At 37.6% G+C, this 18,648-nt stretch overlaps 1 protein-coding gene across 2 annotated transcripts in view; it reads left to right on the top strand.

Annotated features, from left to right (window-relative positions):
• Nucleotides 1–814: 814 nt before the first annotated feature.
• Nucleotides 815–18,648, top strand: part of SLC26A3 (solute carrier family 26 member 3) — a 42,849-nt gene continuing 25,015 nt past the window's right edge. Inside the window, exons 1-8 of one of the 2 annotated variants that reach the window (XM_045828804.1) lie at nucleotides 815–943; nucleotides 9,434–9,631; nucleotides 10,136–10,275; nucleotides 14,142–14,252; nucleotides 14,446–14,618; nucleotides 15,852–16,016; nucleotides 17,403–17,555; nucleotides 17,976–18,058. In XM_045828804.1, the coding sequence (XP_045684760.1) occupies nucleotides 933–943; nucleotides 9,434–9,631; nucleotides 10,136–10,275; nucleotides 14,142–14,252; nucleotides 14,446–14,618; nucleotides 15,852–16,016; nucleotides 17,403–17,555; nucleotides 17,976–18,058 (1,034 nt within the window). In that variant the 5' untranslated portion in view covers nucleotides 815–932. Of the gene's footprint in view, nucleotides 944–9,324; nucleotides 9,632–10,135; nucleotides 10,276–14,141; nucleotides 14,253–14,445; nucleotides 14,619–15,851; nucleotides 16,017–17,402; nucleotides 17,556–17,975; nucleotides 18,059–18,648 lie in introns of both variants that reach the window. The other variant, XM_045828805.1, reaches the window with a different exon arrangement.

The raw sequence follows: 18,648 nt of genomic DNA, 5'->3' as shown, positions 1-18,648 counted from the left end.
AGAAAGTCACTAGAAACCATTGGATTTTTACTTAGGGCATGAGGGTAGGGAGAGGAGAGGAGAGGAGAGGAGAGGAGAGGAGAGGAGAGGAGAGGAGGGGAGGGGAGGGGAGGGGAGGGGAGGGGAGGAGTCTAGGTTTGGATAGAGGAAAAGTTGGTAGATACGCATGAGGTAAAAAATAAAGAGAAGTGTGCTAAAAAAAAATTTTGACATTTTAAAAGAGATTTCCAAGAAGAATCATCATCATGTTAAATGCTAATATATTGAGTGAGATGAGGATGCAAATTATTATTGGCTTTAGTGACAAAGGGTTTACTGCTCTTAGTGGGAATAGTGATGGGGGGTGCAGAGGGGCAGGAATTAGAGTCTGGAGTCTTGTTGCCTAAAGTTGGGAGAGCTTCCTAAGAAGGCCCTTTATCACACCAGGGGTTAACATGTACAACATCCTTGTGCAGCTCATGAGAGTTCCATGGAGTCATCCAGCCAAGAAGACACACCTCTGAACTCCCATCTAAACTGGTTGGTAAAATGTCAGAGAGATAACCCTTGCTGAGATTTTCTTTTTACTTACACATGAACATCTGCTGTGCAGGTCTCCACAAATCAATGATACACTTGCACACACAGAAGTGCAATGAGTGGTGTAATCTCATGAGGAACTTGAGGAAGCTGTTATCATCCTTTCTGCTGATCATAGTCTCAAAGGTCAAGACCACATTAGAGTCTTTTTGTTGTTGTAAAAGTTAATGAAAGTTAATTATTAAAGGTGACAGAATGGTAATTTCTCAACTGACTTACATATTCTACATATAGACATCTTTGTACGTATGGATGCATTCAAAGTCTATAGCTTTAAGTGAATGGACACTAGCCCTTAGAACTTGGTTGCTTTATCTCAGAAATTAGCCACTGTTGCTGAAGTGCTTCACTGAATGTATATCAGGTAGGAACCAAATTTATGATCATTTTACTAAAACTGGTTTAATGTTTCTTGAAAATGGTATATTTTTGCTGATCAAAACCTCTTTAGAACAATAGCGTAAAAATGTATGTATGGAGCCCTGGCAATGTGAAGCAAATATTTGAGTAGAATTTGGTTTGACCAAGTAAATGATTATATGCATTGTTAAGGCTTTAGTAGCTTTTTACAAAGATAGCAGAGATTTTTGCCTTAATTGCCCACATAATTTTCTTAACTCTGCACCCAAATCTGACTTTATAGGTAAATGATTTGTTCTGAAGGTTGGCAAATAGAACAAGCTTTTAGGAAAGGTTTTTCCAGTAAATAGAATCATCTGTTAGAAGGTATTGCAAAAAGTCTTTTGGTCCAGAAGTGAGGGATTTGTCTGCCAGGCACCCCAAAAAGTCCAAGACAGAAAAGGGTGGAAAGAGAAAAGGGAATAGAGACAAGTACAATACACAGTGAAAAAGAAGAGAGATAGAGAAATTGTCACTGGAAATTAACAGACTACCATGTGCCATGAGTAATATTATAGTTGACCCTTGAACAACACAGATTTGAACTGTGTGGGTCCACTTAATATGTAGATTTTTTTCAATAAATACTGTAAATGTATTTTCTCTTACAATTTTCTTAATAATATTTGCTTTTGTCTAGCTTACCTTATTGTAAGAATATAGTACATACTACATATACAAAATATGTGTTAATCAACTTTATGTTATTGGTAAGGCTCCTGGTCCACAGTAAGGCATTAGTAATTAAGTTTTGGAAGAGCCAAAGTTATATACAGATTTGGTGCCCTTAGCCTTCATGTTGTCCAAGGGTCAATTGTATACCATGCAGGGATACTTATCAGTTAAAGGCTCCCACAGCTTACCAGTCCTAACAAGATGAAATTTATTTCATTCTTTAAAACATCAGGAAAAAGTTACACAACATTCTTTAAAAGTGCAAGTGAGAAAAATGTCCAAGTGTTAAATCTTTGGACTAAATAATTTTTTTCAAAGTAAATTTATCATTCAGAGAAATAGTGTAGTGAAAGTTGGCCACATAAAGATCATTCTTACTGAGAAATTAGGAAGCAACTATTTAATTTCAGAAACAAGTAGTTTATAGTGGATTAATATGTACCTTGCCTGCTCCATCTGGATACATGAATAAGGAAGTAGGTAAATAAGGTGAACAAATGTCTCATATTGACTAAAACTCATATTCCAATATGAAACAAAACAGTTAAAAATGACAATGATTTTTTTTTATTTGTTGATTGATTTGAGAGAGAGAGAAACATGGATTTGTTGGTTTAGTCATTCATGCATTCACTGGTTGATTCCTGCATGCACCCTGACTGGGGATTGAACCCACAACCCTGGTGCATCAGGACAACACGCCAACCAAATGAGCCACCTGGCCAGGGAAAGAATGGATATTTTTTTAACTATACAATAACTAAGTAATAACTTAGTCCAGCTTCTCTCCATAAAGGAAGTCTTTTGTTCTCCAAAGAAAAAAGAAGAACCTCTTCTACCCTGTTTCACTTTGTTAGGGAACATAGGAGAGAATAGGTTATTTCTCTACAAGCATATTAAACTCCAGGCTACCCAGGTTCACATTTTGTGCATGGAATGTTGAGAGTAGGAGCATGAAGGGAGAGGCTCTTATGCTCAAGGTCAAGGGTACTGAGGGCCTCACCTGGAGTTTGGTTTTCCTGTGTTGTGTCTGTTGGGATCAGACTAATGTACACACATACACACACATATGAATATGGCAAATGATAGTATATACTGGAAACAATCGTTCAAAGAACTAGCTTATGGTCCCAGCTCTGCCATTTACTAGCTGTAAGACTTGGGAAAGTTATTTATCATCTCCAATTTCAATTTCTTCATCTGTAACTTGGTGATCATGGTTACCTTCTTTGTCTATGTCATAATTTAATATGTAAAAGGAAAATTCAAAATGCTTAGAAAACCACAAAGCCTTATAGACAGTCAAGTGGTCATCTTTACTGTTTTGTGAGCCAACGGGGTCTGAAACTCCTTGCTATGGCACATCTTAACATTCCTCTGAAGTTGACCAACAATGTCTTTTGTTCCTGTTTTTGAATCATTATCCCTTAAACATGATTTTGTTCATTTCTAGGTATTTCCCATCACCGCTCCCAAACCTATCTGTTTTTTAAGGTCTCACATAATACCCAGTTTCTTTATCAAATCTTCTTCATTTCTAACCTACATTCATATCCCTTCCTCTCACACTTCATTATCTGTACCAGTTATTTTGGGCATTCTTCCTATGTACATAAACTTTGGAGTTTAGGACTACATCATTTATCATTTACATATCTCTTGCTTATAATTTGGTTTAGTTCCAGAAGACTTTGTGAGCAATTACTATGCAAAAAAGAAAAAATGATTAAGATTCAGGCCTTGCTGTTAGGGAACTGAGTCTTATTGGGGAGAGAAACTTGTGAACAACAATAATACAGTATGATATGGGGTACAAATCTGCATGGTCAGATTTCACCTAACGATGGGGATGCATTCTGAGAAATGTGTCATAGGCAATTTCATCATTGTTTGAACACCTAGGGGACCTGATGAACAAAACAACGCAATGTTAAATCAAGCATAAAAGAGAATGATGCAATCAAAGGACTCAGGAAACATAAGATATAAGAGGGTACTGTTGGGTAACATAGCATACTGTATTACAGCAAACTTTTTATAAGTAGAAAGAGTATACTCTACAATAACTATAAAAAGTATAGCATAGTAAATACATAACCCAGTAGCACAGTCTTTTATTATCATTATCAAGTATTATGTACCATACATAATTGTATGTACTATACTTTTATATGACCAACAGTGCAGTAAGTTTGTTAACATGAGCATCACCACAAGCACGTGAGTAAATGTATTGTGCTACAACATTTAAGGCCATGTCATCACCACATGATAGGAATTTTTCAGCTCCATTATAATCTTATGGGACCACCATAATATATACAGTCCATCATTGACTGAAAAGTTGTCATGTGGCACATGACAGTACAAGTATGTACAAGAAAGAAATGATGAACTTCTTGAGGGTTCCCACAAAGATGTCACAGTATCTTTTTATCTTATACAATTATGTTAGGAAGTAGTTCCTGACAAACAATGGTTGTTCAAGGAATGAATCATAGTCAGGGATAGTTGAGTATTTTTCAAGATGAATTGGAATTTACCAGGTTTTGAAGGAGAGGAGCACAGAAAAAGGAAAATGTGTGCAAAGGCATGGAGATGGTACATATCATGGTGTGCTAGGAAACTGCTGTAATTGTGAAAGAGGAAGAGGTGTGAAGAAGCTTGTAAGATAGGCTGGAGCTAAAATATCAAAGAGTTTGTATGCCACAGATAGATAGGTAGATGCTTTCTAATTAAGTTAAATTAAATGGGTGAGAATGGAAAAATGTTAATTCTGGAAAAGCTCAGAGTAAACAGGAAGTCATAGAAAACATCGCAACACTAACATTGTCAGGTAGGTTCCAAATGACTTTTGTCATACAGGTGCAGTTGTAAATTAGGTTAATACTAAGTCAATATTAAACTCAGACCTGAGGCCTTCACCTATGAAATTAAAGCTAAGAAGTCTCTCATTACATACCTTATTTTCAGTCTTAACAACAGCCCTACAAGGAAGGTAATGGCATCTCCTCTTACCATTAGAAATACTAAGTAATGGGGGGGAGAGGGACAGGGGGACAACTGTAATTGAACAACAATAAAAAAAGAAAGAAATACTAAAGTTTGAAGTGCTTGCTTGTAATAACACATGCAATGGCAAAGCAAGCCCAGTCTACTTTGCTGCCATATTCTACCTCTCCTCTGCTGTACCTCCTAACTAAATTAGGTACGACTTAGTTTTTCAGCAGCATGGCCAATAATAATAATTGCCAATGGAGCCAATTATCAATAATAATAATAAGTTTAGTACCTGAACTAAGATAAAGTTAAAACTAAGTTCCTAGAAGATAAGATCACTACAAATTGACACATAAACAGACTTTATTAATAAGCAATATGAGACACTGAACTCGAGTTGTGTTAATTGTCCCTATTATTTTAGTTAAAAAATATCCAAATTTTTCCCTTAAGTCATCTTGTTCTGGGATTCTGTGGAGGAACTGCCTTCATATCTTCAGGATCTTCACCTCAGTCCCATCACCTTGAATCACCTTCTGTGTCAGCCTCTCCCCTCTCTCTGGAGAGACTATGACTTCAGAAACAAGTTGGAAGGGTTTGTGAGATGCTGGTAGTTTTCAAAGGATCATCACTAAATGATAGTGAAAAACAGCTATTTTTTTTATGTTCTAGATGATAAGTTATATCTCCCAAGAAAATAGCTACTCAGTTTGGGTTTACATATATAATATAGTTTAATTCCTTACCCTGTTATGTTTCAAAAGTGACTAAGGCTCACAGGAATCATAGGATTTAACTAGAAATTATGGCCTGCCCCAGCCCTGACTCCTCCTGAACTTTCTTCACCAACATCTGCACTGATATCCTTTTTACCCATTCCCAGCATACCCCACCACCAGCCCAGTTACTCCTAATCACCCTCTGGCCCTCTCAAGTTCTGATACCATCATCTGCCTGCTTCCATACAGCTGGACACCAAGCAGAATATGGGAGTTATGTACCCTTGAGTTCTGGTTCTCCTTTGGCTGCTGATTGGGGTCCCTCTCAAGGTACTTACTGGAGCAATTATTCTGCTTATTCTCCTACTTGTCACCCAACTATAGCTATCAAGACATTTGCCATTGTCCAAGGACCAACTCATGAAAGAGGGCTGGTTTACTTCTGCTTTTCCATGGACTGGCACAGGAGTATTTTGAGACCTTACTGAGGGCCAGGGTAACCAATAGCCCACATTATGAGTGTGGTGGAAGTATCTACCATGACTGGGGACAGGCTGGGAAATACTCTCTACACCTGCTTGCCTCCTGGTTTCAAATTATCACTAATGAAAGAAAAATACTAGCATTACATCTGAGCATGTTAGGAAGGGCAGACCCCTGAAAAACTAGAACACTGAATAGGTAAGTGTTGAGGAGTGGAAATGTCAGGGCCATAAGAAACTTCTCAGTGCAGTGAGCCTGGCAGAGCCAGGAAGTGTTGGCCTGCTGATTGGCCTACAGGTTGGAAATGGGTGGAACTGGCAGGGGAAGAAGAGTATGCACATACACATCTTAATCCCTACAAATATCAAGTTATTAATAAACTAGAATAGTTAAATTGGAAAAGAACTGAAGTTCAGAAATAATCTCAAAATTAAATTTCTTCTTAGGAAAAAATAAAAAGAAAAGCAGAGAAAGATAAATATGTATGACTAAGCTCTAGGACCAAGAGCAAATGAGAGAGAGAGAGAGAGAGAGAGAGAGAGAGAGAGAGATAATAAACCAAAAAATTAAAAAAGAACACATAATAGGAAAAGAAATAACAGTGGAAATATATATAAACAAAGTTTAGAATTCTAAAATTTTTAGGAGGAAACATCCCTGAGAATAAATTTCAATCCCTCAAAAGCCACTGACACCCTAAGGACCCCAGAAAGAAATTTGATGCACTAAGATAAAACAGAACATGAAAAGGTATACATTAACATGAGTGTTAATATTTGAAACTAGAATTGTGATTCTAGGAACCAAGGAAAAATTTTCCAAGAATTTATGAGGAAAATTAACCCATTCAGGGTTTTTTTTTAAAGTTAAGAAATTCACTTTTTAATTCCTAAGTAATATAGCTCATTCTCAATAACCCCTGAAATGATAAAATGGAGAATGACATCAATTTATGACTACTTGGAACTTCTCTCAGCAGAGTCACGGAAGGGTGGTTGATTCAGTGGGTCAGGTTGTCAGTCACATGAGGAATGTGAGACAATAGCTTTGGGGAGCAGAAAGACAGCAAGGGAAAAACCACCAGATAGAATGTGGCCATTAGGGTCTCTCTCTCTCTCTCACTCTGAAAATATTCTGTAAGCTGTCCTGATTCCTGTGTTGAGCACTCACCTTTTATTCAGCTCTGGGTGTGAGGAGGAGGAGGCATTTTCCAGTCTGAGGCAGGATGGCCAAAGTTTAGTCCTTTCATGCAGCTGGAGGTATGATGGAACCCACTAAAGAGCCACCAAGGGCATCCTCAGGGAAGGACACTTAATAAAAATGAAGTTGTTTCCGCCATCTTTGTTACTGGCAAAAGAAAAAAATTAGACCGTGACTTAGCAGGGAGAAAATATAAAGAGCAAAAGGAAAAAAAGGAATACTTTTAGGATCTTTCTCTCTTTTTTTCATTTAAAAATTTTTACTTTTTATATATTTTATTTTTTATTGTTGTTCAAGCACAGTTGACTCTATTTTCACTCCACCTTACTCCCCACCCCACCCATCCCCACCCTTGAACCTACCTCCTTTTGCTTTGTTCATATTTCCTTTATACATGTTCCTAGATGGCCCTTACCCTATAGGATCTTTTTTAAAAAGGAGAATTAATGAGTTTTCATGAACACCTTGGTGAAAGTATGAGTAAAGCAACAAAATACTGGAATCTTTTTTTCTGTTCATGACAGCATCTGACAGAAATAAATATACAGTACCTGAGTTTTCTTCACCTTAAGGTTGGCTGGGTTCGATACCTCACAGGACTAAAGTTGTTCTTGAAGGACAACTCCAGATAGCCTTTGCTAGAGTGCTAAGGTGTCATGAGTCAATAACATGGATTCAATCTTAAGTGTTGATGTTCCAACCGCACTGTTAGTAATTGGCAAGTCAGGATGAAAATCTGTGCTATGCACAGCAATAAGTAAGTCAACTCTACCTCATGTACAAGTTTTTCTGAAAGTGGGAAGAACTATATAGCTAGTAAGCTATGATACCTGGAACTGGGGGTGAAGGGATGGAAGAGGAGAGAGAGATGAGAAGCAGGAGAACAAGCAGTTTGAGGTGTGAGGAGGGTCAGAAAGAACAGATGAGGGAGTCTAAGCTACCAGTCATAACAAAGCTCAAAGGGACTTGAACTCTGGAGGTCAAGCCATAGAGTGGCAAGAAGCTTTATATCAAGATGAGAGAAGGTCAGTAGAGAGAACTTTAGAAGAAGGCCAGGGAATGGGGTTGGAAAGAGAAATGGATGGTCAAAGAAAGGTCAGGTGGGGACAGAAGTTGAGGCTAGCATCTGATTCCTGGTTATAACTTAAGCTTTGCAAACATGCTGAAAATTCCTAAGCTATGAGACAGCACCATGTAACAAGGTACAATCTAGTTTGAGATAATTCCATTAATAATTGTGATTGTGGTCAGGGAAGATAAGAGGGGAAAATGCTAATAATTCTTTAGATTGTTCTTTAATTATGTTCACACTGGACAATAGAGAAGTTGAAGAAGAAGTAGCAAAGAAATCTGAAAACAGAAGTCACATTTTGTCACTCTACTAGATGTATAACCTGAAAAAAAAGTACTTAGATTTTTGTGAGGAGGAGTGTGCTATTATTTTCTCATTTGTAAGAAGAGAACAGTAATAATAATTGTAAGTGTCTCAAAAAATTGTGAGGGCTAAATAAGTAATGACCATTAAAAGGTTTTGCAAAATTGATCTTTTAAACATAATAGATTGAGATAACAACAAAAAATGTAAACACTTCATGCAGAAATGCTAAGAGAATAATAAATATCATTTGCATTTTGTGTGCTAGGCACAAGATAGATGCTTTGAAGACATTCTCACTTAATCTTCAAAATCACCCTAAAACTTGAGTATTATTATCCCAATTACTGAACCTCAAAGAGGTTAAGTAAATTGCCCAAGATCTTTCCTTTAAAAGATCTCATCACTAGTGAACTAAGTCACCAAGTAATGTTTTATGCCAGTTTCTTCCATTATAAATTGTAAAACTCTATTCAACTGCCAGAAACAATAGAAAAATAACTTAAATGAGCAATATTCTTGAATTTCACACATTAAAAACATTTGCTAAGGTATTACAAAAATTCTGATGGGTAAAACAGAACAGTCTTGACTGGAGTTAGGGGGAATGAGTAGACTTTAAATCTAATCTGTCCCACTCCTCAAATGCCATAATTTTGGGACTGTTTCTAAGAAAAAAAGTAAAATTCCTTTTCTTGAGGAGATCTTACTTTACAAGTAAAAATGCACTGACTGATTAGTAAACGAAGTCCATTTCTATTGCTTGTTGGTGGTCTTTAAAAAAAATAAAAGCTTTTGTTCACTTACCCAAAGGAGCAGTGTCCAGCTCATTGGAATATCACTGTCTCAAAACACAACCAGGTCCCTTAATCCTGCCTCTTTTGATCTCAAAAGGTGGTAACATTCAGTCCAGAGCTCACTCATCTGTAAATTGCATCACATTATCTCCGAGTTATTTAAGAAGCAAGCTCCATTTGATTTCTGGCATTTTTACCTGCTAAAGGCAAGAAGAGGGCTTGCCACATCGTTCCAAAGGTCTTCCACTTACCACAGCCTTCAGAAGAAGCAAAATGATCGAGCCCATTGGGAATCAGTACATTGTGGCCAGGCCAGTATATTCTGCAAATGCTTTTGGGGAAGAACATAAGAAGAAACACAGATATCATAAGACATTTCTGGATCATCTCAAAGTGTGTTGTAGGTAAGATAATTTTTTTAAGGTACTGGCATTAGAAATAAATGCAACACTTTCTCTTAAATTTTTAGACTTTCAAGCTCTCCTTTCTGGCTCTAGCCCACAGCTTTCAGAGTCTTCTTATCTTTGGTTTCCAAACTTTCCTGCTAGAGCTGGAAAGGTCGACTCTGAAATGAACACCATCTCAGCTCTCAACACAGTCTTTCCATGTCACAGGACTAATAGATGAGGACAGAGGCACATTCTCAATTGAAATGTTGAACAATTCAAGCTGAGGATGACAAATAAGGTCTATTACAGCTGAAGAAAAGCAGTATTTTTCTTTTTAAAAATTGTTTGGTTGTGGCCAGGGGGCAATTGATACGGGTAAGAAAGTGACTATTTGTGGGAAAGTTAGTAACAGTACTAGTCTGTTCTTTAAAATATTATTATCTTTACCAATTTTCCACCCACAATGAGGTACTAACTTAAAATTTGATATTAACTGACCTGTGGCTTTCAATATTTCAGCTGTTCTACAGAAAAGGCCAGGAAAATTGCCCTCTCTTTGCTCCCCATAGCATCTTGGTTACCAGCATACCGGGTAAAGGAGTGGCTACTCAGTGACATTGTTTCTGGAATCAGCACAGGGCTGGTGTGTGTACTACAAGGTAAAAATGTCTTTGTGATATAATTCAACTATCATAAAATTCATTCTCTTAATGTGTACAAGTCAGTGGGGTTTGTTTTTTGTTTGTTTGGGTTTTTGTGGGGTTTTTTGTTTGTTTTTGATATATTCACAAGGTTATGCAACCATCACATCTAATTCCAGAATATTTTTACCACCACCACTACACCAAAAATCTCTTGCCCATTAGCAGTCACTTTGCATTTCCCCCTCCATCTATACCTCTTGCAATAACTTTCTGTCTCTATGGACTTGCTTAATCTGAGCACTTCATATAAATAGGTTCACAGAATATGTGGTCTTTTGTGTCTGGTTTCTTTCACTTAGAAGAATGTTCTTAAAGTTCATCCATGTTTCAGCTTGTATGGATGCTTCATTCTTTTCTATGGATAAATAATATTTTATTGTATGGATAGACCACATTTTGTTTATGCATTCATGAATCAATGGACATTTGGGTTGCTTTGATTTCTACTTTGTGGCTACTAGGAATGAACATTATGTACAAGTTTTATGGGAACATATGTTTCAATTCTCAGAGTGTAATTCCTGTGTCATATGGTAACCTATTAGTGACATATGAGGGTTCAAATTTCTTCATATCATGGTGAACACTGGTTACTGTCTGACATTTTTATTTTAACTGTTGTAATGACTAAAAAATGGTGTCACATTCTGGTTTTGTTTGTATTTACTGACTAATGATATTGAATCTTTTCAGTTACTTATGAGAGATGTGTATATATTTTGTGAGAGTTTATTTAAATCTTTTACACATTTTATTTTTTCATTTATATTTTCTTTTTTATTTAATTTTATTTATTATGCTATTACAGTTATCCCAATTTTTCCACCTTGCCCCGCTCCACACAGCATACTCCACTCCCTCAGGCAATCCCCCCACCATGGTTCATGTCCATGGATCATGTGTATAAGTGCTTTGGTTATGCCATTTCCTATACTGTACTTACATCCCCATGGCTATTCTGTAACTATGTATTTGTACCTCTTAATCCCCTCACCTCTTCAACCAATTCCCCAAACACCCCTCCCATCTGACAACTATCAAAATGCACTCTGTATCCATGAATCTGTCTCTGTTCTTGTTTGCTAGGTTTGGTTTTTAGATTCAGTTATTGATAGATATGTATTTACTGCCATTATATTGTTCAGTTTCTTCTTTTTATTAAATAAGTCCCTATAACATTGCATATAATAATGGTTTGATGATAATGAACTCCTTTAGTTTTTTCTTCTCTGGGAAGCTCTTTATTAGCTTTTCAATTCTAAATTATATTTTTGCTGGGGAAGGCCATCTTGGCTGTAGGTCCCTGCTCTTCATGACTTTGAATATTTCTTGCCCATTCCTTCTAGCCTTCAAAGTTTCTTTTGAGAAATCAGCTGACAGTCTTATGGGAACTCCCCTGGGGTAACTAACTGATTTTCTCTTGCCGCTTCTAAGATTCTCTCTTTCTCTTTAACCTTTGGCATTTTAATTATGATGTGTCTTGGAGTGGGCCTCTTTGCATCCCTCTTGTTTGGGACTCTCTGTGCTTCCTAGGCTTGCATGTCTATTCCCTTCACCAAATTACGGAAGGTGGGGTTTTTTTTTCCATTATTTTTTCAAATAGATCTCCAATTTCTTGCTTTTTCTCTTCTCCTTCAGGCACCCCATGATGGAAATGTTGGATTGCTTGGAGTTGTCCCAGAGACTGTTTATACAATCTTCATTGTTTTGGATTCTTTTTCTCTTCTTATTGTTCTGATTGGTTGTTTTTGTTTTCTTCCTTTTGTTCCAAATCATTGATTTGATTCTCAGCTTTCCTCTCTACTATTGTTTCCTTGTAAATTGTTCTTCATTTCCATTAATATAGCCCTCATTTCTTAGTGGATCTCTTCAGTGCTGTTGAGGTCCTCACTAAGTTCCCTGAGCATCCTTATAACCTGTGTTTTGAACCCTGCATCTCCATTTCATTTAGTTCTTTTTCTGGAGTTATAATCTGTTCTTTCACTTGGGCCATGTTTCTTTGTCTCCTCATTCTGACAGCCTCCCTGTGTCTGTTTGTATCTATTAAACAGAGCTGCTATGACTCCCTGTCTTAGTAGTGTGGCCTAATAATATAGGTGTCCTATGGGGTCTAGTGGTTCAGCCTTCCCTACCACTCAAACTGGGTACTTGATCAAGGTGCACCCTTCATGTAGGCTGACTACTGCCTCCTCTTGTTGAGCTTTGATAGCTGTTGGCAGGTCAATGGGAGGGATTTACCCAGGCTAGTCAGCAACAAAGACTGGCCATAACTACAGATAACACACCTGTGCTCTCTATGGAGGATAAGCTATGCAGAGGCAGGCTAGTGGTGCTCCAATGTGGTCTGTAGCTGTCTACTGGAAGTGCAGGCTCTGGGTTTTCCTGGGTGGAGCAGGCCAAGTTCAACCCCCACCCATGTTCTGCCTGAGGGCACCCTGCATGAGCTATAAAGCAATCTGAGATGGCTGCTACTTGTGCTGGGCTTGTAGATTCCCAGGTGAAGCCAAAGTGTGAATCTAGGCTGGCTGCTGCTAGTACCATGCCTGGGGCCACTTAGCAAGATGTATGGGGGCTGGGGGCCCACTCAAATTGGCTGTTTCATATTTAAGAGAATTAACAAGTTGTGAAGTATGAACCAAGACCAGCTATTCATATGGAAAACTCACATTTAACAGTTTGTGTGGACCCATAAGTTGGGTGGGATGGAGTCTCAGGGGATCTCCAGGGCAGAGCAAACAGTGTTAGCCAGATTGATGGAGTCTCACATATGGTACCTTCTTGCCAGCTCTGTGGCTCTCTGTGGGGAGGGTTCAGAAAAGGGATAATGGCCTTTGCCTACCTTTCTGTCTAGGAGAAAGCTGTCCCACAGCTCTTGCCTTGATGCCAGACACTTTAGTTCCTCCCTGTGTGCTAACAGTGCCTTTCAGGCTGCTCCCTGGTGCTAGAGCTCAGAGAGAGTGAGTCTTAGTAAGTCTGTGTGTGGGTTCTTTAAGAGGAACTGCTTAGACTCCAGAAGTTTCTTCTACCAACTCAGTCCCTATGTTTTTTTCAGCCAGAAGTTGTGAGGACATATCTTCCTGGCACTAGAACCCTAGACTAGGGGGCCTGTTGTGGGGATGGACCCCCCACTCATGAGATATCCTTCCAGAATTTTTGTCCACCACACATGGTTGTGGAACTAACCCATTCCATAGCTCTGCCCCTTCTACCAGTCTGGATGGATGTGGTTCCTTTGAATCTGTAGTTGTCAAACGTCCACTCAACACGATTTTTGATGGTTCTGAGTGATGGTTGTGCTGTAGCTTAGTTGTAATTTTGATGTGGTTTTTGAAGGAGGCAAGTCACGTTTACCTATGCTGCCATCTTGACTGGAAGTCCTGCATATTTTAAAATTAGATTATTTGACTTTTTATTGTTGAGTTGCAAGGGTTATTTATATATTTTGGATACTAGACCCTTATTCAAAATATAACTTGCAAATAATTTTTACCACTCTATGCATTGTCATTTCACTTCTTATGGTATCATTTGAAACACACATTTAAAATTATTGATGAAGTCCATTTTATTGGTTTTTAATTTGATTGCCTACTGTAGTTATCATTTCTGAGAAACCATTGCCTAATTCAAGATCACAAAGGTTTACACCTGTTTTCTTCTAAGAGTTTTATAGTTTTAGCTCTTACATTTACATCTTTGATACTTTTGAGTTCATAAAGTAACATATTTAGGGTCCAATTATAAATATTTAAAGAATCTAATGAGAACTTCTATGATTCCCCTTGTATAAAATAAAGACCCTAATGTTTGTGTATTTACAGGTTTAGCATATGGTCTGCTGGTCAACATCCCTCCAAGCTATGGGTTATATGCAGCCTTTTTCCCAGTCATCGTCTACTTTTTCTTGGGAACTTCTAGACACATATCTGCGGGTAAGTGAGTACCTGGACTAATTGATGCTCATTATGCCTTTTCTTTGTGAATCCCATTAGCCACATATTGTATCAATTTCAAGTTGTGCATAATCCAGGAGATGAGTCATAGTTCCTTGTAAGAATTAAAACTGAAAGACAGCTGTGCATTAGGAAGATGTTTATTGACCACAATTCACCCTCTGTGAATTAGGTCCTTTTCCAGTTCTGAGTATGATGGTGGGAGCAACAGTTTCGAGATTAACCCCCATGTCCAATCCAGTTGCTATGGATTCCTCTAATATCTCAATGAGTAATGATTCATCACTAGATGACCATAAGGTGATGGTGGCTGCAACGGTCACAGTTTTTTCTGGAATCATTCAGGTGAGCCCTTTCTCATATAATCTACCCTCCCCAATCTGCTTTTCCTGACTGATGCACATTTCTCTGATTTTCCTCCTTCTTGCCACCCCTCCCCACTGTTCCATTTGATTTGTAGCCCTCCTTTCATGGTCCATGGGAAATAATTTAAGGGTCACTTGCCACAACCAGAAGTGGAGGGGCAGATCCACATTGCAAAGATGAGTGAGGGTGGGTCTAGAGAGTAGGAAAAGTGGGAACAGAAAGACACGTGGTGAGGAGTGAAATGCTGAATTCAATATAGTCACTAAATGTAACTATATGCAAGTAAGAGTAAAACTGGAAGCTTTGGAAATTTTTTCTAGTTCCTTAGAGACTGTAATCTAGTTGGAAGGGATTGGAGTTTCAGACTTTTCAACTGTCCATATCAAATATTTTGGGAAAGCTGAAGTGGTTGACAGAGGGACTTAGAGCCTCCTTCCCATGCCATATCACTGCTGATGGTGAAAATGTCATGGACTCCACAAGATGTTACCTAAATTTTGAATAGTGATATTACTGGTTAAGACCTTTCCTTAAAGAATCAGTTTGCACAAAAATGTAAGTGGTATGTTCTATTGACAATCCGTGTCATCAGTTCTAAGACATTTCTGAACCCAGTGTCTTAGCATGTCCACAGCTCTGGCTGCATTCAGGAACATGAATGGAAAGGCAGGGCAAGTGTCCAAGGGAAAAAAAATCCATCCATTCATCTGATCGCAAAATATTGATGCTTTGGGGCAATTAACCATTTTTTTCTCTCAGTTAAAACTGAGCACTTCAGATGTCCAATACACAGTTATTTATTTCTTACAAAAGTCAAGCAACTTGTTTGAGGGAATATGAATGGATGCTACAACAGCTAGAAAGTGTAACCTAAAATGACTTAGGGAAATTGTTGAGGAAAATAGATAAGATTCTGCTATGAAAGCTTTATAGTTAAGTCTTCTAAAGACACCTTTAAAAGAGGGGGGTAGATAAGCCCGTTACTTTGCGGGGGCGGGTGCTAGACTTGCATGCTATTTGAACGGCATGTAACATTCCACATTGGAGGATGGGGTGGGAGAGGAGAGGTGTTTCAGGAGACAGGAACTGATGTAATTTTAAGACTTATATGTACTGGATGAACCTTTACATTTTGATTACTTCAATTGCTGATCCTTCAGTTTGCTAAAGTGTACTCCTAATCTATACTAACAATTGCCTTTCTGTTTCCAGTTGCTCATGGGGGTTCTGCAGGTCGGATTCATGGTGGTATATCTATCTGAATCCCTAATAAGTGGCTTCACCACAGCTGCTGCTATTCATGTTTTGGTTTCCCAACTCAAATTTATTCTTCAACTGAATGTCCTGTCATACACTGATCCATTTTCAATTTTTAAAGTAAGTATTCCTTTTGCTTAAAAAATATTTAAATACATGAAATTCACTTTCATGTTTCTGGGAGAACTTCCCTTTAATGCCTTTGCCATGGGGCTTTCCTACAATATCCAAGAAACACATGGGTTATGAAATTTATTCACATTAAGAGAAAGTTAGTAACAAAGAGAATACTCACATGTACTGTACAGCTAATGTGAACAACAGAAATAAAGTACTACTTCTCTTATATTTGATACCTAAGTATTATTAAAAAGAAAAAATCTACATACATTATTAAAAAGTTTTAATATTTTGTTCCAAGTTTTTAAAATTTTCTCAAAATTTTATTTTGAAAGAAATGTGCTAATTGAGTAATAATGCTTCCCTATTTCTAGAAAGCAGTTCTCATTCTTTTAGAATTGAAGTTCTTCTAACTCTTTTATACATCCTGTTCATAAAGCAAAAGGAAATTGGCCAATATGTAAATAGAACAGTGGTTCTTCCCTCCTACAGAGCGTGTACTGTGTAGAACAGCTTTCTTATGTCTTCTGATTTTATTTATTTGAGTACCCTCTCTTATTTTCTTTGTGACTTTAGCTAAATATTTGTCTATTCTTTATCTTTTCAATTAACAGCTCTTAGTTTATTAATTTTTCCTATTGTCCTTTTAGTCTATACTTCTTTGATTCTTCTCTGATCTTTGTTATTTCCTTCCTTTTGCTAACTTTGGACATATTCGTGCTTCTATCAAGATAGACTTTGGGAGTCTGAGATAGCACTTGCTTCAGATTAGAACCAACACTCTCTCACCCCATCCAAAGCTATTCCAAAAGTGGATTGGTCTAGGAGAAATCTGAGGTCTAGTTTAGGTCTGTGTGAGCCATCCAAATCCCACAGATACAGAACCCAACTGGCTTCAAGAATTAAGATTATGCACAGTGCAGTTATCCAGGAAAATTATTTCCAAAAGTGACACAGAGAGTGAACTAAAAAAATGTGAGAGGGTTTAATAAAAAAAAAAAGATCAGGAATTAAGGGGTAAATGTGAAGAAAATCCATTAGTGATCAGAGGTTATTCCATGGATAGAGCAATAGTGATGACTGTGAAATAAAAAATGATGGCCAAAGAGACTTAAGAGTAGATGAGGCCAGTTCTAAAAATGTGAAAAGTGTTCAAGAAAATCTGACAGAAGCCAAAGAGATTCCCAGCAAAAATTTCAGAAGCATCCCTAAATCAGTGTGGTGCTGACACTATGCTACCCTTCCTAGCAGAGCAGAGAATAGCTATCAATCTATGTCAGTTATTTTGCTTCAGTGCTTATTTTCATCTATTTAAAATAATTGAGTGATGTAATCAAATTATACATTACTATAATACTTGGGTGTTTTTTGCTTTTGTAACTTTAGGTACTAAATTCCATATTCACACAAATAGAGAAGACTAACATTGCAGACCTTGTGACATCCTTGATTATCCTCTTCATTTTATTTGTGGTCAAAGAAATAAACCAGTGCTACAAAGACAAGCTTCCAGTACCCATACCAATTGAACTCATCCTGGTAATTGATCATCTTAAAACTTTCTTTCATAATTAATTAGTCTCATATTTTTATGTTGAATGCCCTTCACCACCTGCAAGGTTTTAGTGGGGCAGATGCCATCTCTGCAGGTTCTGGATATAACATTTAGTATAGTTTTATCTTTATTCACAATTTAAGAATTTCCTTTTAAGATTTTGGACTTATTCTGTCCATTTAAGACAAGACTGGTACAGAGGGCAAGATCTCGGAGAAGCTGATAGACCCATTTGAATTAGAGCCATGGTTCTCAACTCTGGTGGGACATAAAAATGCCCCAGGATTTTTTAAAAAGTAGCAAAGCCTGGGGTTGAATTCTTAGGTCAAGGTTTTGGTATTTTTTGTAAAGCAAGACTGAGGTATATCTCACATTTCTAACTTTGGAAATTTGCAACTTTGCAGACTGTGATCGCAACAGGTGTGTCGTATGGTTTTGACTTCAGAAACAGGTTTAATGTGGCTGTGGTTGGGAAGATGGAAAGTGGGTAAGTGTGTCCTTTAAGATGGCATCTCCAAGCACTAATTAGAGAGTATGTAGTAGTTACTGAAGACAACCAGCTGAAACAGAATAATCCAGGTCAGACTCCTCCCTGCATCTGCATTTATGAAGAAGGCTTGTTATTGTCCTTTTAGGAATGAGCCACAAAGGACACAAGGGTCTGCAGTTCTTAATATAAGAAAGTGTCTTCTTGTAGAAGAACTTACAAACCAGATGAACAGGGACTCAAACACAAGTAAAAGTAAAGTAGTGAAAGTAGAAAAATAGGCAATTAAACCTGCTTTTCCTCATTAAAAAAATGAAACCAGATTTCCTTGTCCAGAAATTACTATAAACAATCATAGTGCTTTGTTTGAGGTTACTGGAGCCAAGATCCAACACTTCAAAAGAGACACTGGAAGGAATACCTGGCACACAGCTTGAGTAACCCAGTTAGGCACACTTTGTCCTTTCTCGTGATCAAATTCAAAACAAAGCCAGAGCAACTCTTACCACTGCAAAGGGATGGGAGGTCCAATTCACATGAGGAATTTGAAAATGTATCCCATTGCATTTATTGGATTGAGAAGGGAGGTC

Source organism: Phyllostomus hastatus, unplaced genomic scaffold (genome assembly GCF_019186645.2).
Source record: "Phyllostomus hastatus isolate PE091 unplaced genomic scaffold, TTU_PhHast_1.1 phas_scaffold_78, whole genome shotgun sequence".
NCBI classification, from domain to species: Eukaryota; Metazoa; Chordata; class Mammalia; order Chiroptera; family Phyllostomidae; genus Phyllostomus; species Phyllostomus hastatus.
The sequence above is the reverse complement of the archived record's forward strand: the minus strand, read 5'-3'. Positions and strand labels throughout refer to the sequence as shown.